Genomic DNA, 24,390 nt, shown 5'->3' with positions numbered 1-24,390 from the left:
GTATCTATAGTTTGACAAATTGAGATGGTACCCACATTTGAAAACTACCTACCTCTGACTAAGGCAGAAGGGATATTTATAATAAAGATCAGATTTATGGTTCAATAAGAATCGCATTTCACTCAAGGGGACATGGTTTCTGGACTACCTACTCCCCCCTACCCACACCACAAAACACTGTAACATTCCGATCACATTAAGATACAGTCGAAGGCGATTTGAACTTGCAAGCCACTATTACATTACAACCACCTGAGCTTAATTACTACAAAAAAATATATTTTTTAAAGCTCAAGACTACGGCTTTATTAATTATGATTTTCGTACATGTGTATTAGGCCTACTTCACATTCAACGTGGAAATATCCCTTATATAACCTGGACATGTACTGCCCCTCGCAAGAACATGCAAACCAGTACATGTTGACTCTCCAGACCAAAAATTTAAAATAGAACTTACTAACACAACCTATTGTTGCTCTTTACTGTTGAGCGCTCAATCTTCCTGTATAATATTTTGTTATGTAAACGGAAGGTCTGACATATTTTTTGCCCTTAGATTGTGATCTTGTATGGAGTTTGTGGATTGTGGAGATACTATTGATTGCGGTGGTAGACAATGCTTAATACATAGTCTAACATTAAAGATCGCTATTTATTGCTGCTGTTGTGCTACTAGAGAATCGAGGACTGCCAGGAGGTTTATCATTCAGTAATTTGTTTAGTGCTGTTCTCTGCGAATTATGAAAGCACAATAATTTGATAGTTTACATAATGTATTTATAGTTTTGAAAATAATAAGTACATCAGAAACACGTTTTAGTGATCAGTAATTTTTGTAATTTCAATCAGCCGATAATTAATGACATGGCAAATCTCCACAGATTAGAATGTCAAATCCCATATATATTGATTATGGAATTCAAATCTTTGTTGAAGATTCTGTAGATTTCAGATTGAGGATTCGTTAGTTTATTTTAGCTGGTTTGTAGTCTATGTGTTAGGATAGTTATCCACATGAGGAAGTAATGAGGTGGTAGATCTATAAACATAATCTAACTGTTGATTTGCTTAACTGAGATGCCTGTTACAGTATGTTGACTACAAATTATACAACCTTATGTGTTCAGAAATGACTCAACACAAGTTGTACATATAAATATTATTTTGTACTTGTACATGAGACCGTGTGTGTGGGTGTTACAGCAGTGTACTCACTCGTTGTCAGCATTGGTAGCGGAAGATACGATCGGCGGAGCCAGGCCGAGGCCGTCGCAAGGGAGCATTATGTGTCTGTACATGATGTTTCCTCAGATACTCCTTGTTCTTGAACACCCGATGGCAGATCTGACACGGTACGTACTGCTGAGGCATGTGCATGTTGCTGATATGTTGGCGCAAGTTTCCTGAATTGCTGAACACCTTGTGGCAGAGGTAGCAGCGTTGAGGCTGCATGCACTTCCACTCCCCCCTACCTGTGGACACAAGAGCGCCTCTGAGTCATTGCGCAACCTCAGCAGGCACTCCTGTGCCCACCACTACATCCCCACCACTACACACTACTACACACTGTCTGCTACAGTTTCTTTTTTTGGATATAGTTGGATTTTAAACTAATCAAGTGTTTTCATTTTCATAGAACTTTGAAGTTATAAGAAAATATCAGTTTTCTAGCTGACTATTACGTTTCTTATTACTTATGTTTTATTTGTGCATAATTTAATTACACAAGTTCGTAATACAACACTGATAAACTAATCCTTATAAACTTATAAGTGATAATTTCTGAATGTGTGGATGTTTGTTCTCATGGTAAAAAATCCACAGAAACAATTGTGTTCAAATTTTTTTATTCAGTTTAACTGAATGACATGTAATCCTATTAGTGTCAAAATTACTGCAGGTTCCGCCACACTTATATTTAAATGTTCAGGGCTGAAATATATGCTGTTTACACTTAGTCTTTATAGAAAAAACAGCACTTATTTTGACCAATTTGGTAATCAACAATATTCAGAGTTCACCTAGATAAGAAAAAACTGGAGCTTTGAGTCAAAATATACCTTTTAATGCAGATATTGCAATATATATATATAGTATACACTGTTCATACACAGTTGATTTTAATTACAAACTGCATACAAAATGATGCACAGGCACAAAGTGCTGAGTGTACCATCGATTGTAGTGAGTCCATAATGCAGTGTGATACAACACTGAACTGATACAATATATAGAATGAAGACCAACAACACAAAGATAACACAGCGAACAAAACAAAAGTCAGAAAGAATTGTGTGTAAGAGAAGTATGTAAAACTAGTTATTACAATTCTATATGACATTAATTAAAAAGTATGTTTAACATCATCTCGTGAGTATGTGATTCTTTACTGTAAATTTTGCAAAACACAATTTAGGATCAAAAGGCATGTAAAGGATTTGGCAGCTATAAACTCTACAAAGTAATTCACTATATTGCAATAGTTTTGTTTTGGTCTTGTGACTTCCACTGTACATTCATAAAATCACTTCTAAACCCAGACGGAAAAAAACCACTACACCATACATTTGTTTACAATAATTATGGGAAACGTCTTTAATATTAAACAAAGAAGTATTGACTCACCCGTGGGCGTGACTTGTTCAGGAAGTGGAGCGTTTCCTGGCACGATTCCCGTCACAGGAAAAGGAGGAAATGAACCTGTAACACATTGAAAGAAAATAACAAAATGTTTGTATTGAATTGTGTCAGGAGATGACAAAGTGTGGTTTTCCTTATAGGTCTATTTTATTTTCCTATTCTTATCTTGCTCTACTATGAATTAGAACACTTTCAGGGAGTTGACACTGATTAGCTCTTCCTACTAATGCACTGTATTCTACTAACAGATGTGATTTTTCTGCCTGATCTGATAGAACCCGAAGTTTCATTTTTATCAATCCAAGCTTCCTCAGGTATTCATTGATTTTGCAGTTCCCTATAAGGAAGTCTGTCAATGCTTTTAGCTTGGATTTGTTAAGTCTGACAAGCTCTTCAGCTCCACTTAAAGTTCCTGGGTAAATCTTTGGCATGTCTAGATTTCTGTCCCAAAGGTTTCTTCTTTGGTTATCATCTCCATTCCCCCTAAAGAATGTGGTAACCATTCAGTATCCTGGTTCAGACTGTATTTAGGTGAAAGCCTGGTTCAGACTATATTTAATTGAAAGCCCATTTCTTGGATAATTGGTCAGCTTTTTTATTTCCTGTGATTTCTGACACACACGAGGAAGTTGGTTTATTGAGGGTCTCATAGTTCCACACCATATCCAAGCTAATGATAGGAGAACTTAGTGCTCCGATTGCTGCTTGACAAATAGAATGGCAATGTCTCATTTTCTGCAGTTCCTCGAGATTAGGTGGTCAACATTTTACTTTACCTCTCACATTTGCTTGAACAACAATCATTGATTCTCCTTGTGATTCAATGTAATTAGTTAGTATCCCAAACACGCCTGCTTCAGTTTCCTATCAGTCTTTGATGATACTCTTGAAGTACCTTTCCTTCTTAGTAGTCACATTGTAGTTATTTAAAATAGTACTTTCCAATCATAACATCACTAAATAGCTTTAACTTTTTGAGGTCAGCCGTAGACTATGTAGGTTGACCACGGATATTCTGCACAACACTCACATGTCAACAATTGATTGACCAGACGACACTGCTTTTTTTGCCTTTTCGAAACTATTGTTGTTTGGTATTTGAGTTATTTGGTACTTTGGGCATCTATTTGTGTTAAGTGAAAACACTATGTAGATCTTTATTCAAGATATAGGAGGCACTGAAAATGAAAAATAGTACAACAACTCAACTGACATCTGCACTTGCATTGTTTGAAAATGGACGGTCCAAGAGGATTTCAGAGGTGGATTTGAGATTCACGATTCTGAATCTCAGTGGTGTGAGACACCTACAATATACTCTCAAGTACAGAATTCATTCTAGAAGATATTCTTGAAACCACACCACACTTACTAACAGTTTGTGTTGTATTATTGTGTATTACAACTACACATTGATCTATTTAAACTCTCCACTCCACTTGATTCTTTTTATCAGCGTTGGCAGGCAAATCATCCTTATTTCAACTGATGGTTGTCCAAATGGCTGGTCTGCTAAATAAATGTAGAACACCTTGATTCATTTTCTTTTTCAGAAATAGTTTTCCAGTGGATTATGATGACATCATTCCAATCCATATGATGATCTTTAGACGAACAATGATGAAATGAAACTTGGCTTTATTAGGGGCAAAGTTGGGACAGTGCGGAATATTTTTATTTTTTTGAATCCTTGTCTTGTATTTTTCTTTATTTTATTCTAACATTTAAAAGGTCTTCTTGTTTTTACCTATAAAATCCCCGTTCTAACTATATTGTGTAACACCAACAAAGTTTTAAAAATCGTATGTGTACTTAAGGTTTTGTTTTTACGACATTTATCTCTAATAGTGTTGTGAGATTTGTCTAACATCTTTAAAAATGCAGCTGGTATTCTGATATAGACCAATACCAACAAATACACCAGTGATATCCAAAATGTTGAAAAGATTGTGTTCAATAGACTGTACACAAAAATACTTCTATCTGCTTGCCAGTTTGGGTTCAGGCAAGCCTAAGGACCAATGACTCAACGGCTTTGGTCAACAATTGTATTTTATCTTCGTTTGAGTGAAGGTATAATATTTTGTGATCTGAGTCGAGCACTCAATGTTATGGACTATCAAACTCTTCTATGTAAACTTGGAACGATTTGGTATCTGCAGAATTATTCTATACTGGTTTCAATCCTCTCTGGTATGACGAGTTCAATATGTTCAACTGAGTCACAGGGGCAAGTATTATCAGTCTGATTTTTTGATGCAAAAACAGGATTTCCCATAAGGTTCAATATTGGATCCTCTCTTATTTCTTACTGTCATAAACAATGCTTTTTTTAAATCTAAGCTGGAGAATAGATGATTTCATTACCCTCTAATGTTTTCATGGCGTGTCTAATGCGTCATCATCTGACCGGGACCGGGACAACATTTTACAGCCTTGACGAAGCTGCCACATCATTGTTTAAATATTTGTCAAGAATTAGGTTAGATTAGAAATTAAGGTAATCATTATTACTACTGTTTTTTATAGTGACGATTCATTATATTGTGACATGCATATAAAACTGGATTGTTATAAATGTGGCAATAAAATGATTTGAATTGTGTGGTTTAGCTGCAGTCTTTTAATTTTCTCTGATATCTTCACATAAGGAAATGATGCAAGTCTCTCTATCTCTAAATGTAAAGATATACCCTGTAGTTTGAAACCTAGATGTAATGATGAAGTGGGGCAATGACAGTAGCTATGATCTGCACATGTTTGAATTTTGGGTGACTCATGCTGCACACGATAAATAACTGTAAGCAAAATAAGACATGTGCAGCAAGAACCACATTCTGAAAAACACAGTAGGTTTGGTGACATCTGGTAGAGTTCTCAACAAAAAGACAGATGACATTGTAATTCTGAAGACTGGTAAGTTTAACATGACAGTCACGAATGGGCTAATGCAGACCAAGGAAAGTGGTGCGACAGGATTGGTCTTAGTGTTAACACAGCCAGGGCTGTTGATGTAGCCTTTACAAGAAGACATCAGTTGGAGGGGAAGGACAGCATTGGTTCCTTTTGCTGAGTGGCTCTGCAATTGAGTTATCTAAAGTTTAATATTTGCGTACTGATCTTGACAGAGACATAAATTGGGAACTACGTCTGCAAAGAAACATTGCAAGGAGGAAATAGTCCTTGATACATTGCAGACGTGTGATGTGCCGATCTTGAAAACTTAACCCAACGCCTTCTGCATTGGCTTTATAATTATCTGGACTAGGACTCGGAATATTAAATGGTGGCAAATTTTTTTTTAATAAGTAACCATAATTTTTAGTGCCCTTTTAGATTTTATCAATTAGGTAAATACTAATCTACCTTAGAAAATGGCCTAAAAAATAAAAAAGTCAGCATTTGACTCCGAAGACTCCCTTTAAAGTAGTTACCAAGAACTATTCTAGATAAAATCTCCCTCGACTGTTCTTTTGAACTAATGTACAAATTCCAGTTCTACTCGTTTAAAATATTCTAAAACTTTTACTGTAAATTTAAAGACTGATATAAAACCAATCTTTGTTCTCTTTTGATAGAAGTTGGCTTTCCTGAATAATTGTTATAAATTGTACTGATCTGGAAACAAAACATCTTAAGAATGAAGCAAATAACAATGACCATAATTATATACTTTTTGACATATCTTCTTGATTGTGGCAACAATACAAACTCAAAATTGACATCGGAAATATAATCTACTCGAACCAGCAGTAGTCATAAACATGCAACACCTACTAAGTTGCGTACAAAGGAATGTGTAACTGCTAGCAGTGCAGATATAAGGAACAATGTAGTCTAACTTTTACTATATATTTAAATACTGTTATGAAATCTATCTAAGTTGTCTTTTGACAAATGTACGCTTCTCAGAGCTCTGTATGTATTTATATTTTCTTGATTGGGAGGAAGGTAAAATCAGCTTTGGAACAAAAAATAATATGACTAGAGTAAATTTAAATGACTATAATTATACACTTTTTAACATATTGTCTTGATTGTAGGAAGAAGGCAAACTCAACATTGGCGTCAGAAATATAATTTACTCAAACCAGAAATGCTCATACACGTGCAAAACATGTGAAATTGTGTGCGAAGCCGTGGGTAACTGCTAGTGGATATTATAAAATTAAAATGTTGATTGAGGGAGATGATGTCTTGCATAAGATTTCTGATCATATGGCTCAAAAATTTTTCGTTCAAACCCTTCTAGGGAGGCTTGTTCTAAGGGAAGGAAACCTCTTCCACCAGCAGAGCTTGAATTTCACTCCACTCCTTAGAAGAAGAAAGGGGTGGCGGCTATATTGTTCACTTGACATAATGCTAGTGGATTTCTGTGTGGTGTTATACCATATACAAAAGTTCAGAGCCACCATGACCTGAGGCAAAAAAAATCATTGGAGCAGTATTGTCATTGACATAACTCAGCTTATCAAGACCGAATATCTTCTGGATATACTGAGAACAATGGTTGGTATGCTAGTATAGACTATGAAGGAAACTGGATTTTTCCGGACATTTGCCATAGTTCAGTGATACAATCACACTCTTCTAGTTGACTTCAAAACAATAAATTGCATTTATCTCTGTTAATTTAAAACATGTTTATTAATCAAAAAACAAATTGTGCATTTTATATTTTGAACACTACGTGAATACAATGAAATGTTCAAACTGTTTTACTTCATCTTACCTGGAGATTCAAAGGGCCTTGACATACTAGCTGCTACTAATGAACGTTCCAGTAGTGTCGCTTCTTCCCTTTTGACTTCACCATCCTCACTCATTTCAGGAGCCTCTCCTGGAGGATAAGCACTTGGCACACTTTCATTAGAGTCTAATTCTCCTTCGGCTTCCATTGATGTTTCTTCCTCTACAGGTTGGCCTTCTGATATCTGAACAAATATAAAAACGTGACATTACATGGCATATATTTTTTAACTTAAAATAACAAACAAAGTATTATAATGTCCACAAGAAATTGGAAAAGGAAGAGTAGTTTGTGTTCAAACCTTAGTATGTGGAAGTAAAAATAAAATATGCCATACATTTTTCATCTTGATGAATTTCATGCTTTATAAATAAAACACTGAATGCTCTCCATATCTCTCTGAATCCTCCTCAACCTTAGATCTGGCAATTAGAAATTTCTTTAATGGTAAAACACTTATTTATGTTTTGCACACATTCTTTCAGAAATTTTGACTACATATTTGTTATACTCAATCCATCTAGAATTTGATATTGTTGTCTTCTTAAGATTCTGAAGTTTATTTATATACCAATAAATATATTTGAAATACGAGGTGTGTTCAAAAAAGTATCGCTAATTTTGAATTTTCGCGGGTTACGTATATTCGAATTTCGATTTTTTTGTGGCGTTATGTTGGTACAATGTCTCTCACTTATGTTCACAATTTCGGCCATTTTGAATGTTCAGTTAATTGTTGACAGCTGCTTTGCTCGCACGTGTTTTGGTTCGTCTTCGATTTTTTACCTATTCAAAAAAATGGAACAAAGAACCTGTATTAAATTTTGTGTGAAAAACGAAATTAAGTGCGCGGATGCATTCTGAATGTTGACTGCGGCATACGGAGAAGCTACTTTAGACAAAAGCAACGTTTATCGGTGGTACAAAATGTTTTCAGAAGGCCGAGAAGATGTGAACGACGAAGAGCGTGCCGGATGCCAGAGCACTTCAAAAACAGACGAAAACATTGATGAAGTGAAGAAAATGGTATTGGCCAATCGTCGAATCACTGTTAGAGAAATTGCTGAGGACCTTAGGCATATCAATTGGCTCGTTTCATTCGATTCTAATCGATAATTTGGGCATGAGACGGGTCGCCGCAAAATTCGTACCAAACTTGCTCAATTTCGATCAAAAACAGCATCGCATGAACATTGCTAGTGAGATGTTGGAATCTATCCGCGATGACCCGAATTTGCTCCAGAGGGTCATAACTGATGACGAATCGTGGGTGGAAACCAAAGCTCAATCATCTCAATGGAAGCTGCCGCACGAACCAAGCCCGAAAAAAAGCATGCCAAGTTCGGTCGAATATGAAAGTTTTGCTTACAGTTTTCTTCGATTGCAAAGGTGTGGTGCATCATGAGTTCTTGCCACAAGGTAGAACGGTGAATAAGGAATATTACCTGCAAGTTTTGCGCAATTTGCGCAAAACAATCCGCCAGAAACGCTCGAATTTGTAGAAAAACAAAAATTGGCTTTTGCACCACGATAACGCCCCTGCTCACACATCGCTGCTTGTACGTGACTTCTTGGTCAAAAACAACACACTAATGATACCGCAGCCACCGTATTCCCCAGATCTGGCCCCCTGTGACTCTTTCTTGTTCCCGAAACTGAAGAGGCCCATGAAAGGACGATGCTACGCCACGATTGACGAGATAGAGACGGCATCGAAGGAGGAGCTGAACAAGATACAAAAAAATGATTTTTTGAAGTGCTTCAAAGATTGGAAAAAACGTTGGCACAAGTGAATAATATCCCAGGGGGATTACTTTGAAGGGGACAAAATAGATATTCACGAATAAATAAATAATTTTTGAAAATACACAAAATTCGCGATACTTTTTGAACACACCTCGTATGTCTTGTTATATATTAATTTTATGAGTTTGAAAGTTACAGCTGTGACAATTTAAAACAAAAACTTCAAGTTTTGCCTGTAGGAAAATTAAAAAAGTTTATGCAAAATTTTAGATAGAAAAATGTTGCTAAATATAGTTTTTACCACTTTACAAAGTAAAATTGAGATATAACCATTTTATATTATTTTGTGTAACTATATCACTTCTGGCTTTGAAGGAAGGAAGGTAGATTTTACATGTGGCTAGTACCTAAATTAGTAAAAGGATTCAATTTACTTGTATACTTCTAAAACTTTCAATCCGCAACCTTAACAATTATGCACCTGATTAAACAATGTGTCTAAGCGTATAAAAATTTGAAAATACGTAATTTTTTTGCTTGAACAACAATGACTACCAATTTAAACACTTGATTTGAAGTTTACAAAGGATTTACTACAGTATTCAGTGAGTAATTTTGTTGTTATTAGCAGTAGTACAGTAGTTTGTAGACTAATAAATTGTTGTGTGAGCATTTTTTATGAGCTTCAATTTGAGGTGTCACAAGGTATTAATTGCCATTTCAAAATTTTGGCTTTGGGTACTGGGGGCATGGGAATGAGCATCTCCATTTTGAAAATAATTTTGTTTGTTCCCCCAATTAGTACTATACACTCCCGTTTACAGAATTTTGATACTTGGGCTATAAGTCTTTTAATACGAGTTTGAAGTTTTCAAATGAACACCCTCTATACATACTGTTGAATAATGAGTTTGAATTGAATTGAATAGGGCAATGAATCCTATCTTGCCTAGATCGATGATGAACATACATGTGATGATAATGTTATGATAACGGGAGTGAGTATGAATGTCTTGTTGAAGTGTGAGATTTCAAGGTCAGAAGAATTGCTTCAAAAATTTATTAATTTCTTTTTAATTTATTTTAAGTGTGATAAAGTAAAAATGTTAACCCTTTTTATTACAAGATGATACTTTATTTATTTTATCTTTAGTTTGTTTTATAGGTTATATTTCAGGTTAATATTTAATTGTTTTAGTAGATAAATCTTTTATAAAAATGTATTTTACAGTGAAATATTTACTTTTATTAAAAGTTACTTAAGGTTTTTATTTGTATTTGTTTTAAAAAAGATACACTGAAACATAGTACAGTACATGATTATGTAATCTTTTTTGGTTTTTATCTGATAATTGATATTTATTTCTTTGAGAAGAAATGTTGGAATTTTTAAAACAATTTCCTGAATCTTTATTAAAAATTGATTTTAACAAATTTTCTTACATATCAGTGGAACAAATCACAGATAGAAAAGAGAAAGGAGAAGTTTTTACAACCAAAATAATAAAATATGCTGTAACTTGTTTTTAAACAAAGAAAATACCATACCAGTGCCTCTAGTATTCCTGTATTGATAAAATATTCTCTAAATTTCAGTATTAAATTTTTTTTACGAGGGCTATTCTAGAAAGTAGATTACATTTCGGTCTGTAGCCGTTACAATGGGACTATCGCTGCCATTTGATGCCAGGGTGTTTCTCCGTTCAGTGGCTATCCCGCCTTGCTAGTGAGAGGTTAATGTCATTCCTTGTTGTTTTAAAACAGCAGTTTAAAGTGTATGACGCAATTGAAAATCACACTGTGAAGTGCAGTCAGTAATATGGTTTTTGCTGGCTAAGCAGAATAAACCAATTGAGATTTGTTGCCAACTCTGTGAAGTTTATGAGAACGATGTGATTACTGAAGACGGAGCGTGTCCACTGGCAATGCACCACTGTGCATTATGTTTAAAAATGGCCAAACTAATGTAAATGATGACGAACAAAATGGATGGTCAAGCACTGTGACTGATAAAATTGTTCTAAAGCCAATGAGAAGATTAAAGAAGACCGCCGATTCACAGTAACAGAACCATAATCTCTGTGAGGTATTGTGAAACCTTGCAAAAGTTAAGAGCAATACAAAACCACCGGAGAGGAAAGTGAAGTTCGAAAATTTTGTTTTTGCAGGACAATACCCGACCACACGCGGCAAATTGATCTCAAAAGTCCTGAATGCTTTTAAGTGGGAGGTATTTTGCACATTCGCCTTACTTGCACCCAGCTACCATCACCTGTTTCCAGCAACGAAGACCTGGTTTGTAACGCAGCACTTTGATGATGATGTGGAACTGCAGGAGGGAGTGGTTCTCTGGTCGAAGTCTCAGGCAGCAGAATTTTATGTTGGAATTTAAAAACTAGTTCACCACTATGATAAGTGCCTACATTTGTATGGTGATTATATTGAAAAATAGTATTTTAATGTCAGTTTCAAATGTATATAGTAATTTTTTTCTTGTACTTTTTTTATATCAAAACGTTATTTATTTTCTGGATAGCCCTTGTATTATTTTGTAACATTCATTGAAAAATTCACAAATGTGTTAAGTAATAAGACATTGTATGACAATACTCCAACCTGTTTGCTTTCTGTTTCTTCAGTATTTTCTTGTTTGACATAATTTGCTGTTTGTTCTTGATCATCTTCATCTCTTTGGCTATTGTTGTCCGAGTCATCTGCTTCCTCATGTGGTTTACATATCCGTACAGGTGCTCCTTTTCTTCGTTTAACAGGCGGAGTGGAGGGCGGCGATACTGATGGAAGTACTTTCCGAGCTGGCACCACAGGCTTATTGGGCACAGCCGTGCTAGATTTATCACTAAGGTTTTCATCCTAAAACAATCAAAACGGGATCAAAAGATGCAACCTACCTCCAGAAAGAATATGGATAGCTATTAGCTTTCTGGAACAACGATAAAAAAGACTTACTTCAAAATACATTACATTAGATAATTAAGTTTCTTTATGAGTACTTGGGATTCAAGTTTATATTATGTATATAGTGTATAACTGGTAGCTAAAAGTTAATACAAATCAGAGAGATGAATAAATAAAGCTTGGGTATTTCCCACAGTTTGAGGGTTAAACCCACAGACACAAGAGTCCATTGTGGTGGTCTTGTTGCCACAGGAAAGGACAAAAAATCTTTGTTTGAAGGAACAGAAGATGTTAAAGAGCTTGAAGCCTTCCCTCTGCAGCAGCTCAAAGATTTTGCTGATGAGTGCCTCCTTAGAGGGCCTCATCTGTTCATCATACACAATATTGGCTAGAAAATTAGAGTTCAGTAACTCAACTTTAACACCAGCTACATGTTCCTGAGGACCCCCCCTCACACTAGCTGTGACAATTTGTCAGATTACCACAATGAGCCAGTAATTTTTACGAGCCACATCCAGTTAGATTGATTTTGTAGTATTCTAGGGTCTTTAATGACTTGAGGTCTTGTTTTGGTGGCCGGGAGGCCTTTTTGTGTGCTGTGATATGTGGAGTTCTTGACAGTGAAATTGAATGCAAAAAATAATAAAAATGTTTCACTGATATCTGTCAGATATCAAGATCTTTATAAATCAACCAATATGAGACAAAGTTAAGTGTAACTTTTTACCTTCAATGTAGATGCTGCTCCAGTAAGGCCCTTAATTTGTAATAACTCGGCCGTTTGCAAAAATGAGGAAAGTTTTTTTTCTGATACATAAACAACACCTTGATATACAAAACTCAAGAGGGCTTCTACATCTTCATGGTTGACGTCTTTCAGGATGACAACTGGATGCTCACAAGGATTTTCCTGAAATAAAGGAGCATTTTATAAGATAAAAATAAGTAAAATGCACCAAGTAATATTAAGTACAAAGAAGTTTACTAAATTTCGAAACTCAAGTCATAGCATGCAGTATTTTATAAACTGTGTTTAGGAATCTCACAAATTTAAATTAGGCCTACGAGAAATAAAGAAAACATATATTTAGTAAAAAAGTAGTTATCTTTACAGTTTTGTGAATAATAAAATAATTTTTTGTGTATGTGTACAATTTTAGTTGTACACAGTAGTATCAGTTGTTTTGAGGAAATATTTTTTCAAGTGCTATTTTGTAAAAGAAAACTGGAAAAGTGTTCAAACATATTTTTGGAAGTATCATTTGTGTTTTTCAAATATGATCAACTAGCAGTATATCCACATTTAGGTGTTTTAATTTAACAATTTACCTATAAAGAAAATAAAAAAATTAAGAGCCTATCTAAAAAATGTGTTTTGGTTCTATGGACGTTTTATTAAAACGTTACAAAACCACTGAAATAGGCTTGGCATTTTTAAGCAGTAGCTTAAGAGAAATCTGTGGCATTTTTGGGACAAACTTTTTTATTCTGCTCCAGCACTAAAAGGTTTTAAAAGAATTAAGTCCATAGTTTTTCAAAATATTTTTCTCTGAGTTCTGCACATTTCATGCAACGCTTATGTAGTTTTCATCCTTGCCTGCAGTGTTCTTCCACAGCTGCTTTTATACCTACATCTGTGATGAATCTCCTACCAAGTCAGATTTCAATTTAGAAAATGTATAGAAGTCGCTGTGTGCAAGGTCTGCAATGTAAGGTGGATGAGCGATTTCTTAGAAACCACAATCCCTCACAGCACCCTTAGCAATCAACGCTGTATGGACAGAAGCATTTATGAAGGAGCCAGACACCTTTACTCGACCTTTCCTCGGTTTCTTTATGATTGCAGCACAAACAGTAAAATAGAGCTGCGTAGTACTCTAAATTTACTGTGTTTCTTTCTTTGAAATCACTCAGTGGTACCCTATATAATCTCAAAAGGTTGTTGCCATCACTTTGTTTTTAACTTTGTGATTTTTGCTAGGGGTGCTTCTCCTAGTCTCCATTCCATTGACTCCCTTTTACTGAGAGGATTATAGTAGAGGAACATTCTTTCATCCACAATCACAATTGATTTAAGACATTTAATACATTCTGTGTGTCAGCATTCTATTAACTTAAAAACTTATTAGACCAGAGAACAAACTCCTCTAATTGTGCAAATGAAAGAATTTTTGGCACCCATCTTGCTCTCACTTTACTGATAAGAAAATGTTCTTTGGTGATCCTCAAAACATTTATTTTTGGAAGTTTCCACCTCGCAGCTATTTTTTGGGTCTTCAAACGCAGGTCAGTCAATTTTTCGGATTCCACTAGTTTGAGATGTGATTGCGACCACAAGGCTACCAGAGCGTATGTCATCATTCAGACTTTCTCTCCCTAGCCTGAACATTTTCACCCATTTTTTTACTGTAGAATATGATAGAAGGACTGCCAGAGGAAGGTCCTCTTTACACAAGAATCAATCATTGCACAGTACTTTATCTTGAACATTTATAGACAGCATATTTTATTTAATGACGGAGACATTAATAATGAGTGATAATACTGAAGAAATTTGGGCATGAGCACGCCTAGCGGAACCGATCCTAGCCTGAGGGGCAGTAAGGTAAGAGCATGTTGATAAAGTGCCTAAATAAACAAGGCTTTGTAGAAAAAAAATCTGAATACAAACTGGAAAAAATTCTGTTTTGTGTTTTATATTAAATATACCACCCTTATTTAAGTCTTTGGCTATTTGAGAATGACAACTTAACAGATTACGTACTAGTGAAGTGTGCTTACATACAACTGTACAGATTACAAACTAGATGTTAACAAAAAGTATTTATGATAATCTGAAAAAAATCATCTTACCTTAAAAACATTTCTGAAGTAAGCACTACATGCAGATAAAATTACTTTGTGCGCTCTAAATTTCTGTCCTTCACATGAAAGAGTAACATCAACTAAATGTTCCTCACTGCGCAAGATGTCAAGTTCACTGACCATATTGCTCTGGTAGTTGTTCCACCGTAAACAAAAGTGATCTGCTGCCATTTCCTAAACAACAAAAAACACTCAAATGTAAAAAAAACTGTATGCTCGTAATTCTGACCTTCTAAAAAAAGTACAATTCTCCTCACTGAGCATTTAGCTCTGGTTATTTTTCTACCATAAACAACTCACTAGACAATACACTTTATTTGTACATTCCTCGAGAATTAAAATTGCATCAAAACAATGGTATAATTTAGGTATAATGAGTATCAAGATTTCATTGACATTTCCAATTGAAGAATACATCAATTACATAAAAAGGATAGTGCAGTAACCATCTTTTCAGCTCTATCTTCATGATATCATAACTGTTGTGAGATTTGATGCATTCATGCAAGGCATTACAAAATTCCCTCCGTGATGGTGGTTGAAACTTTGCTTACATTAAGAGCTCAATCTCAACATGGTGGTTTATAAAATCTATGTGTTAGTTTTATCTTTGAATTATAAATATTATTATCGAGAGCACAATTAATTAGAACATACACATAATGAATTTATTGAGGTTGATATCAGAATTAATCGTTTAATACATGGTAATATATATACGACACTTCGACTAGATCCTAATCAAGAAACATCACAGCTGAAGTGGCCGGTGTTGAAACACTGCATTCGACTAGATTCTAGTTGATTGTCAATGGGGGTTAACTTTTTAAACAGAAAATATAACATTAAATGATGGATATGATTTGTAATGCAATGTCTCATTAATTTCTTATATATTCTAGTAAGTATCAACTACTCTTCTGATCTACTTATATTTTGTTCCCTATCCTTCAAATTATTATTTTTTTGTTCTCTTAGGACAAGAAGCTTATATAAATTGCACTTAGTCCTGTAAGGACCTTTGCGCTGCTTCCGGAGTGATAGGATATTCAGGATGGGTAAGGTTAGGGAGTAGGGGCCGCCTCCTATCGAGATCCATGAGGAAGAATTAGGGCACTACATCTCAAAGTCATCCCGGATGAAGGGAGGCCAGCTGTGAACCAGCCTCTCCTGTCAAAGTAGGCAGGGGGTGGCACACCCTTGTTGAGGTTAACAAGAGCCTCTGAGGTAAGGGATGTGCCGCTACTGGACATCCATAAGGTTGCCCAGATTGAAGTGGCACATCGGTTTTTGCTGTGCCCAGTGGTGGGTTCAACTGGTAGGTATAAACCAGCCAGAAGTGATCCCTGATGGGTGTTCAAATATCTTATTATTACTTTTAATCTTGTAAAAGCTATTGGTAGTTGAACAGGCCAACAGTACAGTAATGCCTCCGGCCATCAGCACCAGCTACACCCCACGGCTGTGTAGGTAGACAAAAACAACCCTTGAGATAGTACTGATAAGTAAAATATAAAATTCCAAAAGGCTGATTAATTATGTTCACTAAATACTACAAACTTACCTAAATGTATTAACCCCATCTAAAAAAACAGTGTATCCTAAGCTGGGAGACATTAGCCACCACATTTGTTACACAAAGAAAAGGAATATAAATTTCCATGTTGAACTAAAAACAACATAATACCAGAACTAGTCATTCTAAAATAACCAAAAAACTTTATAGGGCACCCACTGCTATAGTCCATAAGTAAAACATTTCCTTCACTTGTAGATGTAAAACCAGCCAAGGTTATTAGCAAACAAACACAACACAACTTGGTACTTTGGTATTATTTGGAAGCCAAAATTGTTTGAAAAGGTTTTTTTACCGGGTACATACAAAAATTAGATTATTAGAAAGAACAGACCTTATTTTACTTACAGTAAAATTTAATATCATTATGATGATTGGTTCCTGTTTACTGCCTCCAGAAAGGAAGTAATGTTGGCAAGAAGGAGGCCACTGTGTCCCTATCTAACTTACAAGTTGTTATTAACACGTTCGCTGCACTCCATTACGCTGCGGTAGGAGCGGGCGGGCGGTAACTGTGGTGACCACAGAGCCTTTGTTCTGAAATGAGGTCAGTGTGCGGCCAGCACTCGAGCTACCACAACGATGTATTTCTCGCTCCTCAGGAGGTATTTTTCCTGCATTTTTAAGCACGTTGTTTTCACATTAGACTTTTTCATTATTTTTAATGATTTTAAAAGTTTTTATAGTAGTAAGTGGTTGTACAACACAATGCATCTTCCCCCAGGACCAATTGTTGTACAACCAATGGAGTGCTCACAAATGGATTGGAATACATTTTTATAAACTTATATACTACAATATTTTTTGTATCATTCCAAGTAAATATTTAAATATATTTTGTTATAATTACTCACCACATTTTTGTAAATAACTGAATTCGAATTTAAGTGAGATAGCGGAGATTTATATAATTTTTTTCACATTTTTATAAACTTTAACAATCACATTTACGTATAAATATTGTTTATATGTGTCTAAAACGAATAAAATATAATTTATTTAGCTACAATGTATTTATTTGGAATATTCCTACTGCCATAAAAGGGCGTTCCCTAGTGCGAGCAGTAACTAGAGTTCCAGCTAGCAAGGAAAACTGTCCTCAGGAGCTAGCGGTAACCACAGTTTTGTAATTTATGAATAATTTTCATATATTTTTATCATATTTCATCCAAAAGTAAGTAAAAGTATACTTACAAAATTTCTGCATATAGGGAACACAACACAACCACGGCAATCCCTATGTATATATAGGGATTTTTAGCAGCGAACGTGTTAAGCTATATAGGTAGGTTTAGATTAGGTCATCATAAATATGTTTACTAGTAGTACCAAGGTTAAAGATAACCTTTACGAGTGCTCATGTGATCTGAACTTGAATTTAAACACTATCTCGAGGGATGTTTTTCTTTTCTTTTTTTTTTGTCAGAAGTGCAGAGTGGCACCAAAGGCCACTGGAAGCCCGATCTGGGACGTTATCTGAAGAAGTGAAAGTAACAATCAGAAATGGCCCCGGGCCATCAGAGTGATTTTCGGTGTTGCCTGTCACCCTCTACTTCTGACAAGAACAAGAAAACGTCCCTTGGGATAGTACCTACAATTCAAGCTTACATCACATGAGCTCTCATTAATTTTCATTTTTATAATACATACGTAAATATTCAGTTATATACAGCCTATTAACAAATAGTAGATAAGAGACAGAGTAGCCTCTTTCTCGCTGACATTGCTTACTTTTTGGAGGCAGAAAACAATTATACGTCATAATGACATGTAATTTTCACTTTAAGTCAAATAAAGTCTGTTCTTTCTCATGCAGTTTTTTTAGGCATCTGATAAGAAAAACTCTTCTAAAAATAGTGGCTTCCGGATAATACAATAAATATTATATAAAATAGATAGTGGCGAAGAAAATCCACTAAAAATAACATCTTTATTTTCTAATGTACACGAAATTGGAAAAAATAATTTAACGGTATTCACAAATCAAATGCGGATTGACTAGCAAGTCCGAGAGTACAGATGAAATAAACAAAAAACTTCACCTTAGAGGTAGAAACTATTGCAAAATTGATGAAAAAAGTGAGTACCAAAAAACTTTTAAATTATCCTCTTATGCAGTTGACAGCCCTACTCTAACCACTAAAATTTCTTGTACTTTTTGACATGAATATTGATATCCCGATTATTTCCTCAATCAATGCCCAACTCTCCTTACCTTCTTATCCCCCCCACCCATAAACCGTGATTCCCCTCGGTTCCCTAAATTGATGGACCATTTGGGATAAAAGCTAAATTTCAAACATATTATCAATTACTATACAATATATGGATCACAACCGCCTAAAATTCTTTCTTGAAATGATAACATACTATTTTAAGAAATTTATAAAATTGGTTTTAGATTGTTATAGCTAATGTAAACATTACACAAATTGTTGTATCTTATCTGGTTAACCCTCCGTTACACACGCCGCGGACTCACAGTCCGCAAAAAACCAGTATTTATAAATATGTTTAGTTAGTCGCGTCCCAGCCCACCCTGTGGTCGCCTACCTTCCCTACTCGGAGCATATGATGACAGTGATGTGGACAAAGTGGAGGAAAGTGAACACAATACGGATAGTGAGCTGTCTGATAATGAAAACGTAATGGAGTATGATCCTGTTCCTCCGGGTATTAGAATATTACCCGATTTTCCCCCTGCACAAGAGATGGACATTGAGAAAGATACTGTTGAAACGTCCCAACATGAACTAGAAAACGACCTACATTATTTTTCTCTAGCCTTTCGAATATTACCTGATTCGCCTCAAGATGTGGATACTAACGCAGAAGAACCTCCTCAACAAGGAATAAGCCAACAACAACCACGTGAGTTAGCCTATGTCAATAGTAATGAACTGTATATAGCTAAAAATGGAACTGTGTGGAGGCATACTCCAAAAAGTCGTGGTCAAACTCGAGCTCGACGCTGTGATTTCCTTCGTCATCATCTCCCTGGTGTCAAAAATGAGGCAAAAAATGCTGATTCACCTCTGAAAGCATTGAAATTGTTTTTTCCCTGATGAAATTTTAGAAGAGATAGTTCAGTTTACAAATATTTATATTGAAACTAAAAGGGATAATTATTCTAGGGAAAGGGATGCAGCTGATATTACACTAGTGGAACTAAAGGCATGTCTAGGCTTGCTCTTTCTTGGAGGTGTTTTGAAAATGTCTTACACTGACCTGCAAGACTTGTGGAAAACAGATGGAATGGGAATAGAGTTTTTCAGGTTAACAATGGGAATAAATAGATTCAGATTTATACTTAGAAATTTGAAATTTGATAACTTTAGAACCAGAAATGAAAGGAAAGCAACTGACAAATTGGCTGCTGTCAGATATTTGGTTGACCATTTCAATAACAGTTGTAAAAAGTATTATAGTCTATCTGATCAGGTGACTATTGATTAAATGCTTGAGGCATTCAGGGGAAGGTGCGGTTTTCGCCAGTACATACCAAGTAAGCCCGCAAAGTATGGGTTGAAAATCTTTGCAATATGTGACGCAAAAATGTTTTACACAAATAACATTGAAATATATTGTGGAAAACAACGTGATGGACCTTATGCACAAGACAGTGATGCATTTAGTATTGTCAAGAAATTAGTGAAGCCCATATCAAATAGTGGACGAAATGTCACATGTGACAACTGGTTTACGTCCATACACCTTTGGCACAGGACCTAATGCACAATGAAATAGTAACCCTAGTTGGAACAATGAGAAGCAACAGAAAAGGGATTCCTGAATTTATGAAGCAGTCTAAAGACCGTCCTGTGGGTTCTACTATATTTGCCTATAAAGACAATTTGACTCTGCTTTCATTCAAACCTAAAAAAAACAAAACTGTGCTAGCTCTCTCTACACTCCATCCTGAAGACTGTGAAGTTCCAGAGATTCCTGATAATGATGTGTATAAGCCCGAAATCATACTCTTTTACAACACAACAAAGTCAGGTGTTGATAAAGTAGATGAGATGAAGGCAGCATATTCAGTAGCCAGAATTACAAGAAGATGGACATTAGTAGATTTTTTGCATTACTGAACATTGGAGGAGTAAATGCTTATGTTGTGTATAAAGGGAACATGAATGTACACTTGAAGAGAAACGAATTTTTGAAAGTAATAGCCAAGGGACTATTAGAAGATTTCTTACGAGCAAGAGTGTTCCAAAAAAATCTTCCCAACACCAATAAGGATGCGCCTGTCTGTGATTTTAGGAGTTGTAAGAGAACGGCCAGCACAACCTAGATCCGTGGTAGAAGGAGCTCGAGGGAGGTGCCTTTTCTGTGACAGGAAAAAGAACAGGCCAACCAAATATATGTGCACTAATTGCAAGAAGTATGTATGTTTGGAGCATGTGGCCTCATATGTGTGTAGTGAATGCATTATGCAAGCTCAATTCATTGAACATGGACATAGTTCTGATTCAGAGTGAATTGCTACAAACAAATTTAAACTATTGTTTCGTTACCTCCTTAATTATCTATATATTCCTGTAATAATGTGCCTGATGGTAGGTTATTATGATTTTATTTTAAGTAATTGTATGTTATATATTTGTGATCTCGTTGTAATCATGTATGCCATTTTGTGTTCTATATTCTCAGTAATATTTTATATTTAGTTGTAAACAAAATCTTTCATAGTCGTAAACTTGTAATAGTTAACATCTTTAGTATGTCCACATTTCAATATGAAATATTCTGCATATTTGTTTGTTTAGTTAATTTGAAATAAAAATCAGTTTTGCTAACGACCAGACTTTTAATTCAATTCCTTGTAAAAAAAATAAATTAGAATATTTTTTGTAACACTGTGTACATTTTTCACATATTACAATTATATAAATACAATGAATATTTAACGGATTCCTGTGAAAAACTGTTTATAAATAAAAAACCAATACTGCGGACTGGCAGTCCGCGTGCATGTGCCCGCGTTACTCACAGCCGCGCGTGTACCGGAGGGTTAAATAATAACAAAAAACTAAATGCTTACGATAAAAAATTTATTAGAATTTACTAGTTCCTGTAAATTAATATGAAATAATACTTAATAAACCCGGTCCAAAAAACAAAGCTATGTTTGTATTAGCCTATATGAATTATGGAAAACACATAATTAAAAAAATATATAGATAGTATTCCGCTTTTAGTACTTAAAGCATTTTGTGAACTTTACTGCTTTAAGTTCTATGTTAGCTAGTACAAAGTTTAAAGATTATTAAGGATACAAAGGTTAATTGTTACATAATATGATCAGTATTTTTTTCATAAGTAAGATAATTGTAGCAGCAGAGGCGTGTGACGGCCAGCAGGACTGATATCCGCAACAGTCCAACAGAACTGCAAACACTTGTGCCATAATATATAGTTTGTTGCACAGATTCAACTAATTCTGAAACGTGCACGGTGATAACATAGTGTGCAAAGAAGGGGGTAGGGTACGATAAGCGGACCCGGTTTTTTTAATATCGAAATTGGCAAACGATGTTACTGAATCATAACCATCGATATAACCAATCGTTACTGATTAATTATTTTGAACAATTAACTAAATCTATATCAACAGCTGTAAACACTTTCAGATAATACACATAATCGTACCAAAAAACGTATGTGAAATTTGTGAGGAAAAAACAACTATAACTGTGAGAGGAGCAAATATGGTTATCTTCAGTTTTCCTAATTTTGGTTATAATCATTTGTTTGATCACTGTAAATATTAAATTCATATTTTAATTTAAAACATGTGATTGTTTTAAATTAAGGATTGAGGACTATAGATACTTTTATATCGATTGATTGTCTAGGATTTGAGGATGCGAATATTAGGTATCGATGATTACATTTTTCGATATAAAAAACCGGGTCCACTTATCGTACCCTACCCAAGGAAGGGATTGTTAAGGTAGTACAGTTATATTTTGATGCTCATATGTAAAATATAAATGTCATTCTTACTATATATTTTCATCAAATCTGCACAAGACCTATAATCAATTGAGTCAATTTTCATTCATCAACAGCGTGATCTAATATAAAGTACTAGGCCTATAATATACAGTAGCCAGCAAAAGGAAGATGGGTAGATTTTAATAAGCGGTCTACACTTGTTATTCGATTGCTAGGCCTATTATCAAATGGTTCGATTATTTTTATCTGAAGTATAATTCAATATTACAATTTTATTTAACTTATCATATAATTTTAGCATATTACCTATTTCAACGTAAACAATAAACAACAAGAAGCAACTAATATTTTGAGACTTTGAAAATGGCGATGAACATGAGGAAAATATTTAAGATATTTCTCACAAGTGACGAGATTTGTTTAAGTGGCTTCAACATGTGGGTTTGAATCCTGGTAACTCATGGGGAGAATTCTTTCTTCCATTTCACCAAGGGGTTACTTATTAATATCAAGCTGGGCAAGTTATAAATATTGTAAGGTTTCTTAGATATCTAAGTCTAGACCATAGTTGGTTTTGTTGTTTTTGTAATGTTATCGTAAAATTTGTGTATTTAAAATTGTAATGTACAAGATTCTTCTTGTTACGGTTATTTTATAACCTCTCATTGTATTGGATTTTTACATATCGAAGTGGGATAGCAAATTGAATTGTTCGATAATAGCAATCGAATAAGATTACTGAACCACTGCCAGAGCCAATTAATTCTAGTAAAAATACTAGTAGAGCCTGCCTTTTCGGATCTATAATTCGCTGTCTCAAAAGGCTTTTTTTAAATACTCTTTATCACTAGGCCTATATATATTTTTTAAACTTTATTTTTAGTAAGAATATTAATTTGTGAATTTACTCCTCCACAATTTGCTGCCTACAAAATATGTCTTCTCTGGGATATAACCCTTCCCCCTACATAACGCATATGTAAATCCAACACTGGATAGAGTATAGTAACATAAGTTATTGGAAGGTGTTTTGTTTGATATAAAACTGTTGAATAGGCCTAACACTTTGCAGAAATGTCATCAGCCAGAAAAAATGTCGACTAGCACTAGCCATACTAGAACTTATGGCCTAATATCTATGCTACACACAGGTTATTTGGTGTCCCACTTCTGGGGTTAAAAATACTATCTGTAAATATCAATATAAAAGATGATCACTTCATTATTTTTTCACCCTACATTTTCACTCCTGGCACTGGGGAAATTAAAAAAAAAGTAGTATCACTGACAACCTACCATGACTGGCACTATGGTACATTAGTGACAATTAATTGGAAGAGCTATGTTTCTATGCCTATGTTTCTGAATATTATGGACATCTCACTGGTTTATCACTAGATATGGGTTGCAATAGAATTATTCCCTTTTCAAATGTCTATAAAGGACTACGACATAAAAAAATAACCAGGCCTAAAGAAACATTATTATATTATGTGAATTTTGTTATACTTACCTAAAATTTTATTCAATATCCAATCTAACCTGTAGTGACCTAATTCAGTTGCTAACAAGTTTCGTAATCGCAATAATTTATCACAAGATTGTAAAGTCGACTACATAACAGTTTCGTCAAGACATAAACATTTAATAACCATCATATAAATTGTAAATACCCAAAATGACGCCCTACATAAACTAAAATATGACAAAAGACCACCAACAAAGTACAAAAATGGCGTAATATAAACTTTGATTTTAAAATAATCAGTCCAAGCTGGCAGTATGTCCAATAAAAACTAAATATCCCCTCTTCTACTACGGAGTGAACTATATACAGCATGTAAAGTCTCGCACAGGCTTGATAGTTCCAGAACGATTACATGTAAAACAGTAAAACTTGGTACATCATTACTGTATCTATAAATATACT

At 34.8% G+C, this 24,390-nt stretch overlaps 1 protein-coding gene across 1 annotated transcript; it reads right to left on the bottom strand.

Moving 5' to 3' along the window:
- Positions 1-1,224: 1,224 nt before the first annotated feature.
- LOC124372495 (protein tramtrack, beta isoform-like) lies at positions 1,225-24,124 on the bottom strand. The gene is made up of 7 exons (XM_046830895.1): positions 23,974-24,124; positions 14,909-15,094; positions 12,783-12,965; positions 11,756-12,010; positions 7,376-7,577; positions 2,629-2,703; positions 1,225-1,475 (listed from the first exon to the last, which is right to left on the bottom strand). Exons 2-7 carry the CDS (start codon positions 15,089-15,091, stop codon positions 1,225-1,227), a joined length of 1,149 nt encoding a protein of 382 aa, XP_046686851.1. The 5' UTR covers positions 15,092-15,094; positions 23,974-24,124.
- Positions 24,125-24,390: the final 266 nt, after the last annotated feature.

This window comes from Homalodisca vitripennis, unplaced genomic scaffold (genome assembly GCF_021130785.1).
Source record: "Homalodisca vitripennis isolate AUS2020 unplaced genomic scaffold, UT_GWSS_2.1 ScUCBcl_3377;HRSCAF=8879, whole genome shotgun sequence".
In the NCBI taxonomy this organism is placed as follows: domain Eukaryota; kingdom Metazoa; phylum Arthropoda; class Insecta; order Hemiptera; family Cicadellidae; genus Homalodisca; species Homalodisca vitripennis.
This window is presented reverse-complemented; position numbering and strand designations above follow the sequence as displayed.

Excerpts from the sequence above, each read along its gene's own strand:
- LOC124372495 (XM_046830895.1), bottom strand. The coding sequence starts at position 15,091 with ATGGCAGCAGATCACTTTTGTTTACGGTGGAACAACTACCAGAGCAAT. Across the intron at positions 7,578-11,755 it reads AAGAAACAGAAAGCAAACAG|ATATCAGAAGGCCAACCTGT; the intron begins GTTGGAGTATTG and ends ATATTTGTTCAG. Across the intron at positions 1,476-2,628 it reads TGAACAAGTCACGCCCACGG|GTAGGGGGGAGTGGAAGTGC; the intron begins GTGAGTCAATAC and ends TTGTGTCCACAG.